Raw genomic sequence first — 22,726 nt, 5'->3', positions numbered from 1 at the left:
TCATTCTTACGCATCACTAAGCTAGTAAATGGTTTTTAGCAACATTTTGATCTGTTTTCAAAAACAAGTATAGATCCTCCTATTTCTGAATTAAGAATCAGGAAATTAAGAATTTACTATGTAACTCACCCTGTGACTATGAGAAAATCACATCCATCTTGCTTACCACATAAAACAGAATTGAATTAATTGTGCCTGTTTTCTTCTCTGTTTGTGTCACCTAGAAGGTATTGGTTGTGCTATTGCAAATGTTGTAGTATTTTGGTTGGATACTATATCAATGTTATGATGATATAGCATGAATATGATGAATAAACATGGTTTTCTTACTAAATACATTTGATGATATGTGTATTTACTTATTGTTACTTATGTGTATGTTTAAAGAACAAAGACTACAAATGCCTTGTGGAGAAACTAACCAATCTGGAAGGAATATACAACTCTGAGACTGAGAAACTACGAAGTGACTTAGAACGTCTTCAACTAAGTGAAGAGGAAGCGAAAGTTGCCACTGGGCGGGTCCTTAGTCTGCAGGAAGAAATTGCCAAGCTCCGGAAAGACCTGGAGCAAACTCGTTCAGAGAAAAAATGCATTGAGGAACATGCAGATCGATACAAACAAGAAACAGAGCAGGTAGGAATAATGTCCATATCCCCATCTACTCCGTACACAAAGGAGAGGTGCTGTCATCATGACTTGGTCCGTGTGACTCACTGTTGGTTTTATTAGAAATGCAGTACAAATTTTAGTTGAATTACTGTTCATTATTACTGTTTCCCAAGCATTTATTTCTCATTATCAATGAGTAGGCTGTAGGTCTTTTAGTAGAACTTTCTACTCTAATAAGAACAGAGGCAAAGCCGTATTTTTAGGAGAGAATGGCCAAGTACCTACTAACACTTGTATATTAAAAAAAAAAAAAAAAAAAAAAAAAAGTCAGTCTGGGGCATAGACTCCTTTTAAAAAAAAAGTCAGTCTGGGGCGTAGACTCCTTTTTCTTCAGTAGGGTTAATGTGATTAACCCATTTATGCCTAAGGTTGCAATTTTTTGAATTGCAAAATCAGTCTTTGGCAATGACCTTGAGCAGTAGAATATAAATAACTCCCACATGCTTAGTGTTCTAATAATGGAACATTAGACATAATATTTAGTACCTGATGGTAGGGATCCTTGTTGAAGCCTGCATTAAGGCTGTATTAAGAAGTCCAAGCAGGAGAAGTCTAAATGTCTGCACAGTGATTGCAACCAATAGCTTTACGCAGATGGAACCCTCCCCACAAAATGCTTTCAGATTGACCAGTACTTGCATGCTTCAAATTTGTATTAACATATCAAAACTTTATTAAGTATAGAAGACATTAAGATTGTCAAGTAGTAATGAGATGTACTGCTGAAACATTTGTAAAAGTACCTCAACATTAGGCTTCCTGGAAAAAAGTAATTGATTTTCAGAGATTCCGCTGGTATTGCCATCTTTAAATGAAAACAGAGTTGCCTGTGTCAGCTGTAACTGCTGGCAAGAATCCTGATATGGTTTGTCTGTACTGACTTCTAAATGTTAATATCAGCATATGCAGTGAGAACTACAGCAGGAACTTAGATGCAGGTCGGTTAGGGTAGGGTGGCTGGTAAAATTGCAGTCCTTCCATGGCATTACAGGTTCCAGTAAAGTAATTCCTCCTATATCTCTAGATCTGTACTCTATATATAGAAACAGCAGTGCCAAAAGGTGAGATTCTTTTCTGTTTTATATAATGTTGTTTTGATACAGCAAGCTTGTTCTCTCAGAATTAAGACGTGCACTCAAAAAGATACTCTTGAATGTTTAAGATCTCTTTTCTTCCCTTTAAGTCTCCCCAAACCACGGAAGCTTTCCAGCTTCAGATTCTTCAGAATCTGTACAGTAGTTAAGTGTGGTGGGAAGATTCTCCTTTCCTTTTCAAAGCCAAGTTCTTGCCTTTCTAGTCTAATGGAATAAACACACAAGCAGATTCAGATTTTTTCTTTCATTTCATTTCATTTCATTTTCTCCCACTTCTCACAGAGATAGCTGTAGGCACTACCTTTAGTTCAGACGGTGTTTCCTATGTTGTCTAGGCTGGTCTTGAACTCCTGGCCTCAAGCTGTTTTCCCACATTGGTCTCACAAAGCGCTGGGTTTACAGGTGTGAGCCACTGCACCTGGCCCCATTAGTTCTTTTGATGGAATGTAGTGATAGGGGAAGAATGAAAACATTTCACTGTGACAGTCAGCTTCATGGTCAGGAAAATGACATTCTCAGTCTGATCAAGGAGCCCAGAAGTTACAGTAGAGTTATGTATGGTTCCTAACCAAGAGCATTTATCAAAACTGCTGGGGAGTTTTTATATAAAAAGGGAGCTATCCAGACTCTGGGAGTGTGGGCTAGGCACATTATTTTGAAAAAGCACCATAGGTGATTGGTTGTGCACCCCTACCAAACAAGAGCCTCTCCTGAAAGCCCACAGAGAGCTGGGGCTTTTTTTACTGAGATGTTAAGGCAAGGTCAGTCCAGAGGGAAAAGACTGAGCCCTCGGAAGGGATACCTTCTGGACTGATGTCTGCTGTGTGTGGCACAGTGTAGTTATCCAACTTTCCTGCTCCCCGGAGCCCTCTTTTCCTGTCCTAAACCCCCTGACATGACAAGAGATTTGCCTGTCAGTTCTCTCCCTATTATTAAAGCTCTTGTTTTCAGAGTTCCTTAAACTTTAGCTTAGAAAAAGGAATTCAGATTTTACTCATCATAAGCACACACTTTATTCCAAAGATGAACTGAGTAAATTATGTACTTTGCAAAATTACCTTTGGTTTTAACTTTTCCTTCCTGGGAATCCTTATCCAGCAAAGAACTAGAAAGTTAAGAGTCAACTTGTGTGTGTGTGTGTGTGTGTGTTAAAATATACATGACATAAAATTTACCATTTTCACCGTTTTTAAGTGGACAGTTCTGTGGCATTAAGTACATTGACATTGTTGTAATGTCAGTGCTTATTTAAACATGGAATAAAAGGACTAGTTCTCAGCCTTGTAAAACTCTTAAAGGGAGATGAAAGAGAAATTCTCTTTCTTGACATAGATGGGAGAATCAAAAGGTCTTCAGTGAATTTCCCAAACTAAACATCCTCATATCCTTCTTAACCTCCTTAATCTCCCCACTTGAATCATGGGTACACATAAGCTTTGTGTGAAAGCATTGAGAGGAGAAGGTAATATCAATTACCTTTGAGAGCAAATGCTGACTTAGTGCCAGGCAATTTTTTAATGTTTAATGTAAAGTAAAACATTAATGTTTTAATGTTTAATGTAAAGTAAAAAACCATCACCATCCTTATCCTTCAAGAAATTCTAGTCTATTCTGGAAAAGAGGAAAGTAAATCATTTATAACGGATATAAAGAGCATATACAGGGTCTTGTAGTAGCACAGGGAAAAGACAGCTAGTTGAAGGGGGTTTCAGGAAGGCTCTTGGGAGGGAGTAATGCTTGAGCAAGTTTGTAAGGTGACTAGACATAACCAGGCAAAGACAGGGAGCACAGAGGTGGTGGAAGTAAGGAATGACTGCTTATGGTCTTTATCCTTGGTCATCAGGCTTCCTCTGTCCATTGCAACCATCTCAGTTTATTGTTTCATTTCGTAGCTGGTATCAAATCTGAAGGAAGAAAATACTTTGCTGAAGCAAGAAAAAGAAGCCCTCAATCACCGCATCGTGCAGCAGGCTAAGGAGATGACAGGTAAAGCTTATATGCGTACTACACGCCAACCAACCTCACACAAAAGTTATGTAAGTTACAATGTCATTTGATGAGTTACACAACATTATTTAGAATTTAAATATTTTTAAAAGTTGAGGCTGTCATCAGCAAATTTATATAAAGTTCCAAGAGGCAAGAGATCAAATATTTTGGTTGAATTCGTTGCTTGATAAACTTGTAAATCTGGTATCTCTAGGTACAAATGTGAACTCCGGTTCAGTCAGTGTCATATGTAACTTTTTAAAAAAATTAATTTGTTCTGCATGTGTGATTTACTAGTTAAGGCTTATAGGATTCCTAATGATTTAGTAAGAATTTTTGAGCTGATATGTGTATATTTCTGTGTGTGTGTGTATTGTCTTTTTTTTTTTTTGCTAAATCAATGGATGTTATTCTAAGATTCACCACTCTTTGCTAGTCTAAAAAAACACTAATTTTTAAAATAGAGAACTAACTAGATATGGACATTTATTCTATTTTCTGTTTGTGGGGTAGGTTAGAATGGTGATAAGTTTATAAGGAATCCACATATATATAAATATGGGGTAAGAAGATACAGATCTATACAGTAATTAGTGGTGGAAATGGAAGCGAAAAGATGGTTTGGAATGGGGATATATTATATGAAAATAATACATTTTCATATACATTCTGTTGATTACACTGGTATTCAAAAAAGGCAAAAATGTTCTAAGATTTTACAATGAGATAACAAAACAATAAAGGTATGTTATTAGTAATATGGATATTGAGAAAAAAGTATACATTTATGAGGCAAATTAATGAGGCCAGTTGTTGGAGTGTTAAGTTTGATATGTCAGCTAGGACCTCAACATGGAGGTATTCAGAAAGCAAATCCAGATTAAAGAGTAGAGAAAAAATAAGAAGGGAGCCTAAAGATACCCATTAAAACTGTGGTGGTAAGAGAGACTGCCTCACCTCTCCTAGTTGAAGGGGATAATACTGAGGAAAGAGAAGAAAACCTGGAATTAATGACCATACTAAGGGATGAGGTAAAGAAAAGGAACCAGAAAATAAAATTAAGAGGTGAAGGAGAAAACAGAGCCCTGGAAAGAAGGCTGCTGGGAGGCAGCATGTAACAGAAGGATCCAGAATGATGAGAATCTTCTAGGAAAATATAAAATGTTATTTGAAAGTGAACTGTAAGAACAAAGAAATGACAGTGAGTTTGCCAAGGGAAAATTTTTTGGTAGCCTCAGAGCAGCTTCTGCAAACTGGTGAGAATAAAAGGCAACTTGTAGAATGTTTTAGAGAGAAGAAATTCTTTCATTCATTCATTTACAAATTATTAAAACCCTACTCTAGGGAAGCACTGTGGTGGGCACCAGGAAAGCAGCTGTGACAAGACACTTGTAGCCCTTGCCTCATGGTGCTCACAGAGAAAGCAGTGGTGAAGCAATAGAAGCAGGCAGGGCAGATTAAGATTTAGCCTCAAAATATATGGGTAACATGGAGCAAAGTGGTAGAAGCTTAATATTATAAATGTGACTGGTTGGCTGATTGAGTTAAGACATATAGCTGAGATTTGAGGTTTTGTTACTTTACTTCATCTGCAGTCAAGGGCTAATCTCCAATCTCCAGATCATGTCCTAGCCAAAAGCAAACCACAGCCACAAAGAGGGCTGAGGGTGTAGGTAAATGGAGAAGGCAAGGTTTCCTCAGCAGCGCGTGGGGGATGACCAACAAGCACACAACACAGCTGGCCAGGCCTGAGCATTTTATCTGGTTAGAAGCTGGGAAGTAATAGGACAGCAGGGGAGGTTAAAGTCGTAGAAAACGTAAGATAGAACTGTGAGATGGTAAATTAAGAGAGACTCTGTAGAGTAGGACAACCGGGTCCACTGAAAAGTTGCCATTCTCTTGAGAAATATCTCTCTTGAGAAATATCTGTGAGGAGGTCATTTTGAGAGAGTACACTACTTTGGGCAAAATAATTTTATGAATAGAATACCATTGGAATAAAAATACATACACTTTAGTTACTAGACAATGACTGACTAGTGGAAGTTTTTCAAGGATGTGCTGTAACCAGTGTATCAATTAGTGGTACCAAGGCCAGAGTACATGGAATACCTCAGTAGATGATTGTTATTATTAATAAATTATTTCATTTTTTGGTCATTTTTTCTTTGCCTAAATTTTACTAAGACACTCTTCATGGATCACAGTGATACTAAAAGTAAAATTGCCTGCAGAGAAACTGGAAATCAGTATACATGTTTACACAATTGCATTCTCAAGGGGCCATCTTTAGTATACATATCCTTTTTTTAATTTCAGAAACTATGGAGAAGAAGTTAGTAGAAGAAACGAAACAACTGGAACTCGACCTTAATGATGAAAGGCTGAGATATCAGAACCTTCTGAATGAGTTCAGTCGCCTGGAAGAAAGATATGATGACCTCAAGGAAGAGATGACCCTTATGGTGGTGAGTCAAACACTTTTGTTTTTTTTTAATGAAAAATTTTAAACATATACAAAAGTAAATAGAATAGTAGAATGAACCTCCATATCTTCTGTGTACCTACCACCCAGTTCCAGAATGTTCAACACATATTCACCTCCCATTCCATCTCCCCAACCCACTCCATCCAATGGATTGGATTATTTTAAAGCAAATCTTAGAAATCATATAATTTTATTCACAAGTACTTCGGTAAAGTCAAACAGTTTAAAGACTGGGCTATGTGATAGTATAAAGTCAGTAAAGTTGGATTTTTGTTTTTGTTTTTGTTTTTTTTTTGAGATGGAGTCTCCCTGTGTCACCAGGCTGGAGTGTAGTGGCACAATCTTGGCTCACTGCAACCTCCGCCTCCCAGGTTCAAGTGATTCTCCTGCCTCAGCCTCCCGAGTAGCTGGGACTACAGGTGCCCACCACCATGCCCGGCTAATTTTTTGTATTTTTAGTAGAAACGGGGTTTCACCATGTTGGCCAGGTTGGTCTCGATCTCTTGACCTCATGATCCACCCACCTTGGCCTCCCAAAGTGCTGGGATTACAGGCATGAGCCATTGCGCCCGGCCAGTTGGACTTTGTTTTATATATTGAATGGCCTAATGTAAAATTTACATGTAGACTGGTTTTGATTATAATTTTGAAGATATATTCCTATGAAAAGAAAATTCAGACTCTATTTGTAATGAATTATCTATTTCAAGGACTCTTCTGCATTTGCCAATGTACCTTTCATACTTGTAATAATTCTGCACATCCTCCCCATTCCATGTATCCTGCTATCAGGAAACAAAGAGTTCCCAAGCATCCCTACAAGTACCAGCCTTAAAGGTAACCTAATTATACAAATGACCAGAAATGCCCTGAAATATCTCATAAAAAGCCAGATAATTCAGTATCTGTGGAGCAGAGTATTTTCTTCAAATTTTGCTTCTATCTGGACCTACTGACAAAGTTCATTACAATATGACACTTAAAAGTCAAAATAAAAGAGATTGTGTAATACAAAAGATAGGCTCTCATCACCTTGCAGATGAGAAAATCCTGTCTAAAAGAGACCAAAAAGCTAATACAAATCCCACATTGGACCATTATTTCAACCCTCACTACTCTGATTTATGTGTGACAAAGAGAAATTAGAAGTAGATGCAAGTCACCATTATAACTGTTCTTATAATTGACAAATCTAAAGACCCTTGTTAAGCTTCATCTTCCTAGATCACCATGCTACCGCTGGTCCCATTGAAACCTTTCTTCCTTCACATTCTGTAATTCTTAGCTTTCTCTTGAGTCCTTTTCTTCTTTTTCAGTGTTCATGTTCCCCAGTTCCATTCTTTGGTGTATTTTTGTTCACTCTATTTATTAGATGACAATGCCAACATTTATGGTTAATCTCTGTTTCAGTTTTGGTTAGAGCTAAGCTTTATAACCCAGTAGGTGTTTCTGAGACCCCCTAGTTATTTGGGATGTTAATAAGTGGGATTGGAAAAGAAATTCTTAGGTAAAATAAATGTGGTAATCTACTAGGTTAAACAAAGATAAACAAATGTCTTTTCTGGAGAATTTCTTGGATTCTTTAATAGTGCATGCAATATGAATTTCAGAAAATAAAATGAGAGAAGCAGGTGCCATACATGTAACCCTCTCTGAGCATATTCCAGAGATACCCATCTGTGAGGAGGTCATGGGTCTCTTTAGTCGAGGAGGTGGCCATTTCTAGAAAGGCCCTCCAGTGACGCCTCCTCCAGCAGCTTGACACGGCTCCTCCTTCCTGCTAAGCAAGTCTGCCTGCTCTCCATCTGTTCCCAGCAGTGCTCTAGAGGTAGTTTTAGTTGCTCAATTTCTTATTTCTCAGTCATGTGTCCTCTCCATTGTATGCCTGTGACTCAGTCATTCCTCTTGGGAGACAAAATGGTCAGAGGAAGGGAAAAGGAGAAAGCAGAGGAAGGGAGATCAGAGCTCACTTGCTTCCCACTCATTTCTTCACTAGATCTCCTTTTCCTAGCTCCAGATATAATCAAGATCACAGTTTTTGCAGAAAATATTTGCCCAGAATTGCAGAGAATAAAAAACTTGATCTTTTAACCCATGACAATTAAAATATTAGTGACAATATCTTATTTTAATGTTTAGGTACAACTAAACAGCTAACAGATGAGTACTTGACTAATATTAGACTGACACTGTTCTGCAAATGACACTCTCACTGCTTCAATCCAGAGCTAATGAAGCATTTGGTTGTAAACAGAGTCGTCATATGAATGGAGGAAACTCTAGGGAGGGGACTTGATACACTGCCTCCAGCACTTCCCATAACCTATGTGATACATGGGCCAAAGAACACTAATAGTGTCACTCATTACCAGCCTCTAGAGTTGTTGGCCCTAGTACAAGAAGTGTTGTAGCATTTTTCTCCAAGAACATTCGGTTGTCCAGGGAATATAGGGGCAGAGGCAAAGAGGAAGGACCAATCCAGGGCTAAGGAGTTTCATGCCAATGATGAAAAGATCATGAGGCATGGGAATCCAGGTTTATGAAGTGTTTAAAGATAAATTAATTCCAGAGAGGCGAGGGAAACCAGCATGTCAATCGTGGGGTCATTAGTCTTGACAAAGGGATAAAACATGTTCTGGAAAAGAAGGAATCATGGGAGAAATCAGGAGCAGAAGAGGAGGGAGGTGCAGATCTTGAAGGAGAACGTGATGATCCAGTCAAATATATATCCTTGTAGTTGAAAAACATGTAAACGGGGGAACAAAATCCTAAAAACAGAGAACTGAAAAGTTACCAACAAGGAAGTTGCTGAATCACTGCAGTCTCCTAACAATCACAGCAGCAGAAGTTAACATTCATTGAATGCTTGTTATGCCAAGCCAAACTCTTTACTTCCACACTCTTATTTAATCCTCACACAGACCCTATGAGATAGAAATTAGTACCCTTTTTTTCCTGATGATGGAAATACCAGCTAGTGGAAGAGCTGGTATTCCTGCCTAGCTCTCTCTCGTTTCAGATCCAGAGCACTTAACCACTGCCCTGTATCCAAAAGTTACATTAAATAGCAAAAAGCAATGTTGCTTCTATTAATGCCTTAAGGGATTCCTTGTATAATGATAGATATATGTGGGAAGACAGGGATCTCTCTCATTTTTAATAAGCTTATTAAAAATCTTTGTCCTGGTGTTTATCTGGACTACCTGTTTTTCTTAGTGATACAACCAGTTTATTAAATAAGTGCCATTCCTACAACTGTGGGCTTGGGCTGGAAACTTTAAGTAAGAGTGCCTGTGTGTGTAAACAGACAGTGAATTTGAGTGCCTTTGACTTCATGTGTGATGATTGTCCCCTTTAGTGTGCACCCCAGCTTCTGGATCGTTTCAGAGGTGCTGGTGTTCTTGGATCTTCCCTTCACATTGCAGTACAGGTTGGGTTGGCCTGGGAGACTTTTAAGTGCCTCTGGATGAGTCTGCTCTCCATAAGCCTGGGTGTTGGAAGGGAAGAGACAAAGAAGCTCTTTGTGGCTTCTAGCTCTTTTCCAGCAGCTGGGGAAAGGTACAAAGAAAACTGGACAGATGAGAAAGCTCTCAGAGGCCTTTCTGAAGCCCTCAGGACTGTAACACTGCAAGATTAAGCCACTGGATCTTTTCCACCTCTCCTGCTGGGGACATGCTAAGAGCCCAGCCTTTTAATTCCTTCTTCCCTCAAGTTATTCTCTAACCCCTTCTCCTACAGGAGGGAAGGGTGTGTCGTTGCTAAACTTTTCTATTCCTCTTGAGCTTTCTCAACACTAATTTCCTAGATATTACGTGTCATAAAAATGCCACCTGGATGCCCTGAGGTAATAACCGAGGGCTCTTCAGAGGATTACTAGAGCAGCTTTCTTACCTCCCGTGTACTGTCTGTCCATCCTGCCCACTGCTCACTCCAAAGATTTAACTTCACGTATTAAAGTGACAGAAGTTAGAGCTGCCTGTGTGAACTCCTTCATCTTTCTTTTAAACCATTTATGCCTAGTTACCATGCAGTAAAATGATTGTGCATGCCATTTCAATATATTTTATGAGGTTTTTGGTAAGTTTTATTTGATTACGGCACTAAAAGTCAGTGCTTGGAAGCTTCACCCAGTGCTTCACTGAGCACTGCTTCACCCAGTGTGACTGACCGCTCAAAGCTTTCAACACCCAAAGGGGACTCGACTGATAATCAGAAGTGATTTTCATTTGGGCATTTGGTTTTGCAACTGTTCTTGTCCTGTCATGCCAGTGTACCTTTTTCTTTGAAGCGGTGACCTTTTTGTAATTATTTGGCCAAAACAATATGGAACAAATCACTTGGGCACCAATACAAGTCAGGAAGTAGGGATAAGAACCAAGTCAAGGTGGATGCTGTCTTAACTATGCCTAGACTAATTATGTTGCATTAATTACACCTGGGTTGTTTGCCTTGCAGCATGTGCCTAAGCCTGGACACAAGAGAACAGACTCCACCCACAGCAGCAACGAGTCTGAATATATCTTTAGCTCTGAAATTGCAGAAATGGAAGACATTCCATCGAGGACAGAGGTACAGTTTAGACATCTGTCACTGAAAGTAGGATATGAGCATGCTGTTGTTAACAAGGAACATTTCCATTGCAAAGCAGACTCCAATTGGCCATAAACATAGTATTTGTTTGAATCATTTATTCTTCATAAATGACTTGTAGATACAAACTTATTTACATTTTTGTACACTTAAGTGCTGTGTACATACATACCTATTGCATTTTTTTGTCAATACAAATTTTAATTTTAATTTTTAATGCAATTTTGATGGTGAGATTTTATTTTTATAATTCTCTTTACCCCTAACATGATATGTTTACAGGAATTTATTTCAGACTGAGGTAAATTATTTTATTTTTATTTATTATTTATTTACTTTATATCTGTGGACCACCGCTGTAGACAGAGGTAAATTATTTTTAAAGTAAGCCCTTTGTCCTTGAATATTATAAACACCAGTGCCCCAGAGTTTAGCAAAACTGCTGCCTCTATTTTATGCCAGTTTTTACCAATGTAACTTTCTTCTACAAAATGCATGGAAAATAGTTTAGAAATCTGCTTTAATGTTTTGTGTTATGTGGTGTGAAACCAAAATGATGTATTACTGTAACTCCAAGAGTATAGTGACTTTTAGTTAGATTATTCCCAACCAATTCTAAGATCTTTTAAAATATGATATAGTTTCAATAATGGGTAATTCAGGCACAACTGTCCTATTTTTATATTATATTTTTTGAAAATGGCCAAATCAGAAATAGACTGCTTCTGGTAGAATAGCTAGAGAAATTGAGTGATTCTTTCCTTTCTTGTCTTAGTTCTACTTAAGAATGAAGTTTCTGCCATCTCATTCTGTTAATTTTGAAGAAAAATGTTGTATAGTTGGAATGTCATATCATTGGAATCATACATACAAGAAGGCTAAGTAATTTGTCCAGGTTCACAGCTTATAAATGGTAGATCCAGCATACTAACTGAGGCTTGTCTCTTTAGAATTCATGTTCTTAAGCCATTATATTCTACTGACTTCCATCCAGGGATTCTATACTGCAACTCTCCAATCCCTTTTCTATCTATAGCTAACATTGGGTGGGGCCCATGGATATAACAGTATGGCCAGGATATAGCAGGATAGAGGTTTTTCCAGTTATCTATTGCTATGTAATAAATGATCTCAAATTTTAGTGTTTTTTTTTAAAAACAGTAATTTATTATTACTCATAATTCTGTGGGATTTGACTGGGGAGTTCTTCTGTTCCATGTGGTGGTGGTCGGAGTGCCTCATGTAGCTGCATTCTGTAGAGTGCTTGCTTCTCTTCCCTGGGCCTCTCCACGTAGCCTCTCTTCAGCAGCAGGTAGGTGGGTTCTAAGAATGACAGACTAAAAGATGTCAGGCCTCTTAGAGCTAGGCCCAGAACTGGCCCAGTGTTAGTTCTGCTGCATTCTGGTCAAAGAAAATCACAAGGTCAGCCCAGATTCAAGGCAAAGGGGATAGATTCCATCTCTTCTTGGGAGGAAATACTTGTATGTTGAGAAGAATCACTGGTGCCATCTTTGGAGAATACCACAAAGTTAGACTTTGAAGATTTAAAAATTAGGACTTCTGAGCCTTCAGTAGATAGGAAGGTTTTAGGATTACATCCTGTTGATCTCAGTGGGAGTACTCACTTGCAATAGTCGGAGGGAAGTACATTTACAAGCTGCCCATTCCAGTGTAGTACCACTTTAGCAGCTCTGCTGGTAGGGGGAAGCCATGATAAAAAGGGTGTGCTTGCCGGAAACCAGTCTGTAGCTCTCTGGAGAATTCGCCTGCCAGTCCCACTTGTTTTGCAGCCCTCCCACGCTTGCCGATCTTCATGGGCTGGGTTGACATTGCTTTGGAACCAGTGCTCCTCTTGCTTGGTGTGCACCTCTTCTAGGAGCCCTTGACTGATGATCCCTGTTCTGCTTCTGCTCTCAAGCTTTCTCACACCTTTCACCTCTGGGGAAGGGTCACCAGAACTTTCTCAGCTATCATTAGGAGTTATTTCAGAATGACTGCCAGGCCTGTAGTGGTGGTAATTTTGTGAATAAATTCAGTTATTTTGATTTTCCTCAGATGAGAGACTAGTATTATTTTTTACGTCAGTTAAAAAGCTTCGCTCTCTTAGAAAAGCCCTGGGTGACAAAGTCCTTACTAAGCCAAAAAGCGAAACAAAACCTCAGAAACTTCTCTGTGACAGATGGCCCAATCTTCCTTCTTGCTCATGGGGTATAGTGAGGACAGCTCTTTAATTTGATAGCATCTCTTTAATTAGATGTGTCATCCGGGCTCAGAATGGGTACCATCGGGAGCACTCTTAAATAATTACCAATCTTTATGCCTCAAGTCATTTTGCATTTTTCAAATGTAATCTTTTGTGATCTTCCACCTTCTATTTTAATATTCTTATCCACAGAATTTTGCTCTTGTCCAGCAATCAACTAGTTGTTTATATAGTATTAGCCGATGTCTAAAGAGTTACCCCATCACATTTTTTTCTTTTCTTTTCTTTTCTTTTTTTTTTGCTAGTTCTAGTTATCAAAACACCATCCCATTTTAATAAGAGGATTCGTTTTAAACAAAAAGGGCCCATTCAAGGCTCAAAGGAATGATTTCCAAGTGATATTTTAGGTATAATTAATGAAGTATTATATTCATTTCTAGAATGAAATGTTCTATGACAGTGTAAGAAAAGATTAAATAATTTAAAATTTCAGGGACATGTACATCATTCATAAATGAACAAACATTAAAATATATAATATGGAATGTTTAAATTGTAAATAAGCTTCAATATAAGTATTTTACACTTAATTTTTATGGGGGACGTATAGAGAAGAATTTTTATATGAATGAAATTCTGTGGTGATTTCGTGTTGAGGCAAGATGTTATATCTGTTCTGCTAAGTCAGGACAGACTTTATTATAAAGATTATATACCTAAAACTTTTTCTAATTGTTAAGTATTACAAAGTAGGCAGAAAGAAAAAGTTCAGGTGTAATTAATTTGTGGACAAATGACTTTGACAGCCTATAAATGCCTACTTTTTTGTTCAATTGATTCTTCTCAGGTTGTTTTTGAATTGGAATAACACTTAACACTACTCTGAATTCATGAAAGACCAAAAGTAGCTAATTGATGTACAATTCCTGAAAATAAAAATTATTCAATCTCATCAAAAGTCAAAGAAGGCCAGGCGCAGTGGCTCATGCCTGTAATCCCAGCACTTTGGGAGGCCAAGGCAGGTGGGTCACCTGAGGTCAGGAGTTCGAGACCAGCCTAGCCAACATGGTGAAACCCCGTCTCTACTAAAAATACAAAAAATTAGCCAAGTGTGGTGGCAGGCACCTGTAATCCCAGCTACTCAGGAGGCTGAGGCAGGAGAATTGCTTGAACCCAGGAGGCAGAGGTTGCAGTGAGCTGAGATTGTGCCATTGCACTCCATCCTGGGCAACAAGAGCGAAACTCGGTCCAAAAAAAAAAAAAAAAAAAAAAGTCAAAGAAATGCAAATTAAATCAACAACGAAGTGCCACTTTTGGTCTATTAACTGAGCTAATTTTTTTTTTTTAAATTATGACAGTCACTACTGTTGAAGGCAAGGTGATGGTTGCTGATAGAAGTGTAAATTGGCCCAATTTAATGGACTTTTAAGAAGTTAATGTTTAGATATTTATATACTGGGGTGTTTATTTTAGTAATATTCCAATAGCAAAAAATTAGAAACAACTTCAACACCCATCAGTAAAATAATAGCTAAGCAAATGGTGACACACCTGTCTATATATTGAAATATCATATTATAAATTTGGGAAACAATGCAATGCCAAGTTTAAAAGATCATATAAAATTATAATGACATTATTATTCTAATTCTTTAAATCTATAGATGCATAGAGAAAAAGACTAAGAAAAAATTGTAGTTTTTCTGTGGCGATAGGATTATGGCTGTGTTTTTCTTCTTTGAACTTTTCTTATTTCCTAAATTTTCTGTAAAAGTTTATTCTGTTCTCATATCAGAAAAGCAAAAGTAAACATTCTCTTTGTAAACAATTGGGTAGATTTACCAATCATTTAAGAATTATACTTTGACCATTTAGTTAAATAAATGATTGTTGCCATTCTCTTGCTCCTCCAGCCCCACTTGTCTCTCTCTAACAAAGGGACTCTTTATCTTCCACATTAATTCTAATAGTACAATTATTTCTCTTCTTACCTCATTAAAAAGTAAAACCTTAGGTAAACATGTTAAAACAATTATGGCATCCACAACTTCCATTATGATGGTTAGTTGTTTCCATTCTTTTTAGCTTTAATTAGTGTACCTTTATTTATCCTAGTAGGTCTCATTGTGATTCTGTTTTGGAACCAATTGACACATTTTTAAAATGTTATTAGGTTATCCTTCAGTTTATTAAGAACGATACAGTCGTCCCTCGGTTTCCACAGGGGATTGGTTCCAGGACTTTCATGAATACCAAAATCTAAGGATGCTCAAGTCTCTTATATAAAATGCAGTAGTATTTACATATAACCTATGCACATCCTTCCATATTCTTTAAATCATCTCTACATTACTTATAATACCTAAGACAAGCTATGTAAATATAGCATTATTTAATACCTAAGACAATATATAATTAAATAAAAGATTATTTAGTACCTGAGACAAATATAGCATATTGTAATACCCAAGACAATATAAATGCTATGTAAACAATACAGTATAATAACTGTTTATTTGTAATAAAAAGCCAAGTTGCGCAGCACAGGCCTATCTGCAGAGCCAAGGCTGGGCTTTATGTCTATTTCAGCAGTCTCTTCTTAGTGGGGACACAGCCCAGCCTAACCAAGCAGCGTTTTGTTAAAGTAGTGAGGGCTAAAGTCTCTTCACTGTTTTCTGAAGAGGCAGTAAATATTCTAACAGTAAAAATGTGATAATCATTTTCATTTTTATTGTTTGGGAGTTTTTTTGGGGGGGAATATTTTTGATCCACAGTTGGTTGAATCTGAGAGGATGTGGAACCCACAGATACAGAACCCAAGGATATGGAGGGCTGACTGTATATGTTTGGTTTATCAGATTTCAGTTTTCTCTGTGTGATCTCAATATATTTATGCTGGCATTTCATATTTTCAAAAATCATTCTTCCTGATTGTAAATGTAGAATCTGCCCATTGTAAACAATTTAAATATGGGAATGTGCAATGTAAAAAATGAAACCTTCCCATAGTACATTCCGTCATCTGAGATAACCATTGATGGCCTTCCAAATTTTTATATGCATGTGCTAGGTATACATTTAAAAGTCACATGTGTTTGTGTTTTATTAACAAAAACAAGATATATTTTCTGTCCTACAGTTTGTGTGATCATGTAATACTTTAAGATATATTTATCTGCTCATGTTGATATACTTCATTCTTTTTTTTTTTTTTTTTGTGAGACGGAGTCTTGCTCTGCTGCCCCAGCTGGAGTGCAGTGGCGCAATCTCAGCTCACTGCAACCTCCACCTCCCGGGTTCAAGCAATTCTCCTCCTTCTGCCTCCTGAGTAGATGGGATTACTGATGTGTGCCACCACGCCCAGCTAATTTTCATATTTTTAGCAGAGATGGGGTTTCACCATGTTGGTCAGGCTGGTCTTGAACTCCTGACCTTGTGATCCACCCGCCTTGGCCTCCCAAAGTGCTGGGATTACAGGCATGAGCCACCGTGCCTGGCCTACTTCATTCTTTTTAACAGCTGAAAAATATTTCACAGTTTGGCTATACCATAATTTATTTAAGCAACTGTCGTATTGACTGACATTCAGATTATTGTCAGTTTTTCGCAATTACAAAAAAAATGCTTCAATGAACATCTTTTTCCATATATTTTTATGTACTTGTGTAAGTATTTCTGTAGGATTAATTCCTAAATGTAGATTTGCTAGGTTAAAGGTATGCACATTTAAATTTTAGTAAGTTCGGCAAAATTGCCCGTTTCAAAGGCCTACTTTTACTTCCACCAATATCATATGAGACACTGTGGCTAACGCAGAGCATTATGAATCTTTTTAGTCTTTGCCAGTCTGATAGGGGAGAAGTAGCAGCTCATTGTTGTTTAATTTTCATTTCTCTCATTGTTAGCTAGGTTGAGCATTTTTAAAATATATTCTCTAGATGTTTGTATTTCTTATTCTGTAAGTTTGCCTATTTTTCCATTGAGCTGTTTGTCATTTTCTCATTGGCTTTTATGTCTTCTGGCTTGTCTTGACCATCTTTGTGATTCCTGGGGTTTAGGAACCAAGTGAGAAGAAGGTACCTCTGGACATGTCATTGTTCCTTAAGCTCCAGAAGCGGGTCACAGAGCTGGAGCAGGAGAAGCAGGTGATGCAGGATGAGCTGGACCGCAAGGAGGAGCAGGTGCTCCGCAGCAAGGCCAAGGTGCGCAGCACAGCCCATCCGCAGAGCTGAAGCTGGACTTTATGTCCATTTCAGCAGTCTCTTCCTTAGTGGAGACTCAGCCCAGCCTATCCAAGCACCACTTGGTTAAAGTAGTGAGGGCTAAACTCTCTTCACTGTTTTCGGTAGAGCAAGTAAATATTTTAAGAGTAAAAATGTGACAATTAAAATATAAAACTTTTACTTTAACTTTTCCCTAGGAAGAAGAAAGACCACAAATTAGAGGTGCAGAACTGGAATATGAGTCACTCAAGGTAATGGGGAGTTTCTGCTCAAGACTTTGAATATTTTGTTTTGGCAAGAGGCCCACTCAGAGCCTCTCTTTTTCTCAGAGAACATCCTTAAGGGCTGGAGATTGCACCAGAGGTCCTAGCTTCAGCCTTATTCAGCATTACTTCTTGTGTTGTTTGTTTTATAAATTCCATTTCATATAAGCTAGACTTTAGTCTTAACAGGAACAGGAGAAGTAGCTGCTGTTCGAGGCTGTGGTAGTAAAGGACATGGACTCTAGCATCTGCCACTATAAAAATCCGATTGGGTATGATGGGGCAGACCAGACATAGGAGTAGGAATCTGCTCTCCCGACTTCTCCTGCTTCACACAATAATGAATGAATAAAAACATTCTCTGTAGTGTGAATGAAGCCTGGATTCACAAAGTATTAGATTAGTGGCTCTCAAAATATGGTCCCTGGACCAGCAGGATCAATGTCACCTGGTAGCTTGTTGGAAATGCACATTTTCAGGCCTCACACTACTAGACTTATTGAATCAGAATCTCTGGGGGTGCGCCCCAGCAATCTGTGTTTGAACAAGACCTCTGGGTGATTCTGATACACAGTAAATTTGGGAAACATTTGTAGTTTACACATCAAAGTAATGACATTTATGTGTCTTCTGTTACAGAAATGAGCAATAAGAATCTGATTACCAGTTGGTGGGAGAACGGGGAAGGGAGAGAGCATTCATTTTTACAAAAGAATAGATTAATTCATGAAAGAAAGGGTTATATATTCTTAAACTAGAAAAAAGAAGGACTTTAAATAGTTTTTTTTTCTTTTTTCTTTTTTTTTTTGAAATGGAGTCTCGCCCTGTCACCCAGATTGGAGTGCAGTGGTGTGATCTTGGCTCACTGCAAGCACCGCCTCCCAGGTTCATGCCATTCTCCTGCCTCAGCCTCCCGAGTAGCTGGGACTACAGGTGCCCGCCACCATGCCCGGCTGATTTTTTGTATTTTTTTAGTAGAGACGGGGTTTCACCATGTTAGCCAGGATGGTCTCGATCTCCTGACCTCGTGATCCACCTGCCTCGGCCTCCCAAAGTGCTGGGATTACAGGCGTGAGCCACCGTGCCCAGCCTAAATAGTTTTAATATAACACATTGAAAGGACTGATATGGTGCTACAAACCTAAGGTTTTGTCTCTGGGAAGAAACAATAAAATATTCAATGTTTATACACAAGTGTTTCAGTATCATCAGGCCTTGTGTCCTGTGCTAAATGAGGCGCCATGGTGCTTTTAAGTGCCTGTCTGCATCTGTGTTTCCCAACCAGTATCTTGTGACACTTGTGTTCTAGTGTCAGTGGCACTCTATTCTGGGTTCCTATTGCCATTGTTTGAACAGAGCATGGAGTGGGCAGCACTAACTGGTGGCAGGGGCTGGCTGGTAAGACATGAACTATTGGAGGGATGAGGATGTGCATATCCTTCTGGATGGCTGGAGGAAGGCCTTCAGCCTTGCCTCCTGCCTCCCAAGGCTCCACCCACAATGTCACAAGTGCGTCACACAGAAAAGAAGTTTGAAAAATACACTATTTGTTGTCATTTAGACACAAAAGGGAGTTTTACCAGTTTGAATGATATGGTAAACTTTTTAAATTAGAAGTTAAAAGCCTAACATTTCAATAGTCTTTCCATTCTGCTTTATAAAGGAAGTAAGAGGAGACTACTAAAGATTTCAGGGATCCACCCATCTGAATCATCCATTGGAAATATCCTGGCCAGCTGGACCCTCAGATTTCCCATATATTTATCTGCAAACAAAAGCTAGGCTCCATAGCACTGGCTGAACTCACCCCTTGGGACTCAGCAATCTCTCCATGCCAGTGAACACACCCTGGGCAGGCCAGAATACTACATTTGACTCTGGAATTTGGGCTGATGAAGCAAACTTCCATTGACCTTGCTCAATTCTACTTGATGTCAGATTTCCTTAATTTGCAAAGCAGGGCTCCTGGCAGAACCTAGGAAGCCATTCACTAGGGTAACTCTGATGAACTTTTTCAGCAGAATTCTTCTACCAGCTTGGGAGAAGTTTGAGCATCCAACGTAAAGTTGAGGATGACAGCAATGAACTTTTCTTTGTCTTTTCATACAGCGTCAAGAACTAGAATCAGAAAACAAAAAACTGAAGAATGAGCTAAATGAGTTGCGCAAGGCCCTCAGTGAGAAAAGTGCCCCAGAGGTGACCGCCCCAGGTGCACCTGCCTACCGTGTCCTCATGGAGCAGCTGACCTCTGTGAGCGAGGAGCTTGATGTCCGCAAGGAGGAAGTCCTCATCTTAAGGTCTCAACTGGTGAGCCAGAAAGAGGCCATCCAACCCAAGGTAAGCGCAAGCACACAATTAAACTGGGTGTTCGGGGACTGGCCTCAATATCTTCTTATCCCTTCCCTCCAGTTTATAATGCAGCAAACACTTAAGAGCATTTTTAATCTAATTGAGGTTTCATTATTTTTTTTAAAAAATCCCAGTGTTGTTTAAAACTATTGTAAGTATAAATTGGAATGAGCAAAAAGCCAGGGGAATCCCAAATGATCACAAAGTTTCATCTCTCATGAGTTTTAAAATTAATCTTTTTGTAGTAATCTGGCCACAATAAATTTTAATCTAAAATAAAATTTTATTAAATACAAAAATCTCTAAATTTTCTTACTGCGGGAAGGCATTAAATACAACTTTAAAATCATTTGTCAAAAATAGCTGGTTTAATTGGAGAAGTAACAGATGAACCGGTTAGAAGTGACATCAGTGAGTGGAAGTTACATGGAGATGATTTCTGCTCACTTTAGGCAGTTCTGTTTAGTAGCGGGGTGATGTCCCAGTGGGAGGGGCTGTTTAAGGATTCAACAGAAAGGACTCCTGCACTGAGGATATAGATGGCCCTTTGAAGTCCTTCCCTGCCTTCATTTGAGACCCAGTGCTGCCATATGCTGAAGAGAGATGGGCCTTTCTGTCATTTGCCACCAGAGGGAATCTGAGTGATCACCTTGAAAACCTGGCCTGCCTCCCTGCCTTTGTGCACACAGTAGAGCATCACAGGACTCAAGGCAATCAAGCATCCCAACTGTGTGGTGTGTCATATAAAAAAATCCATGATATATAATGAGCTGGATGCCTGAAAATCTGAGAGTACTCCTCTTAGAAATGATATTTCTGCGTGCAGTTTAGATACTGTGCCTGGCACGTATAATCGGACTTGATGAAGGCAACTCACACCTGAGATCAACACTGGTCCAAAAAATATCAAATTCTAAAAACAAGATGTTTGACTAATTTGGGGGAATAAAATTCCAGTAATAGTGGAGTTATATAGAGAAATGGGCTTTCTTACTTTAAAATAAATCACAGGCCAGGTGTGGTGGCTCACGCCTGTAATCTCAACACTTTGGGAGGCCGAGGCGGGCAGATCACGAGGTCAGGAGATCGAGACCATCCTGGCTAACACGGTGAAACCCCATCTCTACTAAAAATACAAAAAATCAACCAGGTGTGGTGGCCGGCGCCTGTAGTCCCAGCTACTTGGGAGGCTGAGGCAGGAGAATGGTGTGAACCTGGGAGGCGGGGCTTGCAGTGAGCCGAGATCGTGCCACTGCACTCCCGCCTGGGCGATAGAGCGAGACTGCGTCTCAAACTAATCATAATCATAATCATAATCATAAACCCCTTAAGCCAGAAATGAGAAGAGCCCCCATTTTGGCTTGCCATATAGGTTGCACCTTACCCCAGGGCTGTCACAGTTGGTTCCCTTGGCTACCACTGTGGCTGGGCCTCAAGAAACAAGGCTTGCAATCTAGCTTGAGCAGAGTCCAAAATCAAGATTCCTTTCTGTAGTTCTCTTGAGACAAATTAGTATTCTTTCTTAAAAAAATTTTAATTGACAAATAATAATTGTATATATTTATGGGGTTGCAATGTGGTAATCTCACAAGAAATTTTAGTAAAAATCAAGAGAAAGGAAAAGAAAAAGGAAGCAAAGGACATAAAAACAGTCCAGCTAACAGAGCACATAGTTCTGCTATCACACATTCTCCCTTGCCCAGCTCACGTACCCCATGTGACAGCTGCTCTCCTGACCCTAATGGGCTGACCCGGTCCAACTGAGCTACCTAAGTTCCTCAGCTCCCAGCCTAAACATGGTAGCACTCGTGTCCCCTCCTAGGAGAAATGCCCTTGACACTAATTAAGGTCTTCCAGACTCCCGAGGGCTGTTTGTCCCACTCAGTTTCTAGTCTGAGAGACACATCATGTCACCACTCCATTGCAGGGCAGTGGTGAGCAACACCCTGTGAGCTAGGGGATGATCCAGCCCAGGCAGGTCTTGTGTACTGGCTCCACCTCTAGAGTATTCTGGGAATCTTCCCTTGGACAAATGACTTCTGTGAGAGACATAACTTTAACTCCACAGACCTACGATAAGAATTTGACCCACAAATAACAGGAGGGTCATTCTCTCACATACTCAAAGATATTTTATAACCAGAAAAATCAAAACAATTTTAAAAGAATTTCAAGCATTTGTTCCTGGAAATAGAAGTTGTCAACATATAAATATATATTAGTCTCTGTTTTATGACAGTTCCAGGAATGTTAATGTATATATAGAGTTAATTTTAGAGAAACAACTCATGGCTGTTTTTAAATTAGCTTTTATCTGTTATAATAGGAACTCATTGATGAAATTTATTTATGGAACTAAGGGTTTATTGTTTTCTCTGTTTTTTGTGCTTGCTGACTTGTGATTCTCAGGATGACAAGGTAATTATACTTTTTTTTTTTTTTTAGTAAATACTTCTATTTAATCCTAACTTTAGTTTACAAGTATCCCCCAATAAAGGCAATTGATGCTTTCTGACCAAGTCTATTTTGATATTTTGAATTTGTAAGTGAATTTCCGATTTGACTCCTTCTGATTTGGGAAGTCCGTAGGGAAACAGTAGTTATAGTAGGCTCCAGTCTAGATTATAGAGGGGACTCCATGACTTCTAATTCATAGGCAGCTCTATGACTCACTGCTGTAGTTCTGGTAGGCTGTCCACAGGTTGGGGAGGGAAGCCCTTAACTTGGAGTACACTCAAAAGCACAGGCTCTCCTGAGCTCTCATATCTACCAGTGGTGGGCTTGTTGGTTAAGGGTGAAGAGGAGCCTGAGGAGCTGAGCACACTGCTCTTTGCTGCCATTTTCATCTCCCTGAG

At 38.9% G+C, this 22,726-nt stretch overlaps 1 protein-coding gene across 6 annotated transcripts in view; it reads left to right on the top strand.

The window, feature by feature from the left end:
• Positions 1–22,726, top strand: part of MYO5A (myosin VA) — a 228,319-nt gene that overhangs the window by 164,514 nt on the left and 41,079 nt on the right. For all 6 annotated transcript variants that reach the window (XM_055363022.2, XM_055363025.2, XM_055363024.2 and 3 more), the window contains 7 exons: positions 388–636; positions 3,659–3,752; positions 6,075–6,223; positions 10,699–10,812; positions 17,095–17,238; positions 17,457–17,510; positions 19,632–19,859. In XM_055363022.2, the coding sequence (XP_055218997.1) occupies positions 388–636; positions 3,659–3,752; positions 6,075–6,223; positions 10,699–10,812; positions 17,095–17,238; positions 17,457–17,510; positions 19,632–19,859 (1,032 nt within the window). The remainder of the gene's footprint in view (positions 1–387; positions 637–3,658; positions 3,753–6,074; positions 6,224–10,698; positions 10,813–17,094; positions 17,239–17,456; positions 17,511–19,631; positions 19,860–22,726) is intronic.

The sequence above is a fragment of the Gorilla gorilla genome, chromosome 16 (assembly GCF_029281585.2).
Source record: "Gorilla gorilla gorilla isolate KB3781 chromosome 16, NHGRI_mGorGor1-v2.1_pri, whole genome shotgun sequence".
NCBI classification, from domain to species: domain Eukaryota; kingdom Metazoa; phylum Chordata; class Mammalia; order Primates; family Hominidae; genus Gorilla; species Gorilla gorilla.
Note: the sequence above shows the minus strand (reverse complement) of the source record. Positions and strands in the feature narration are given on the sequence as shown.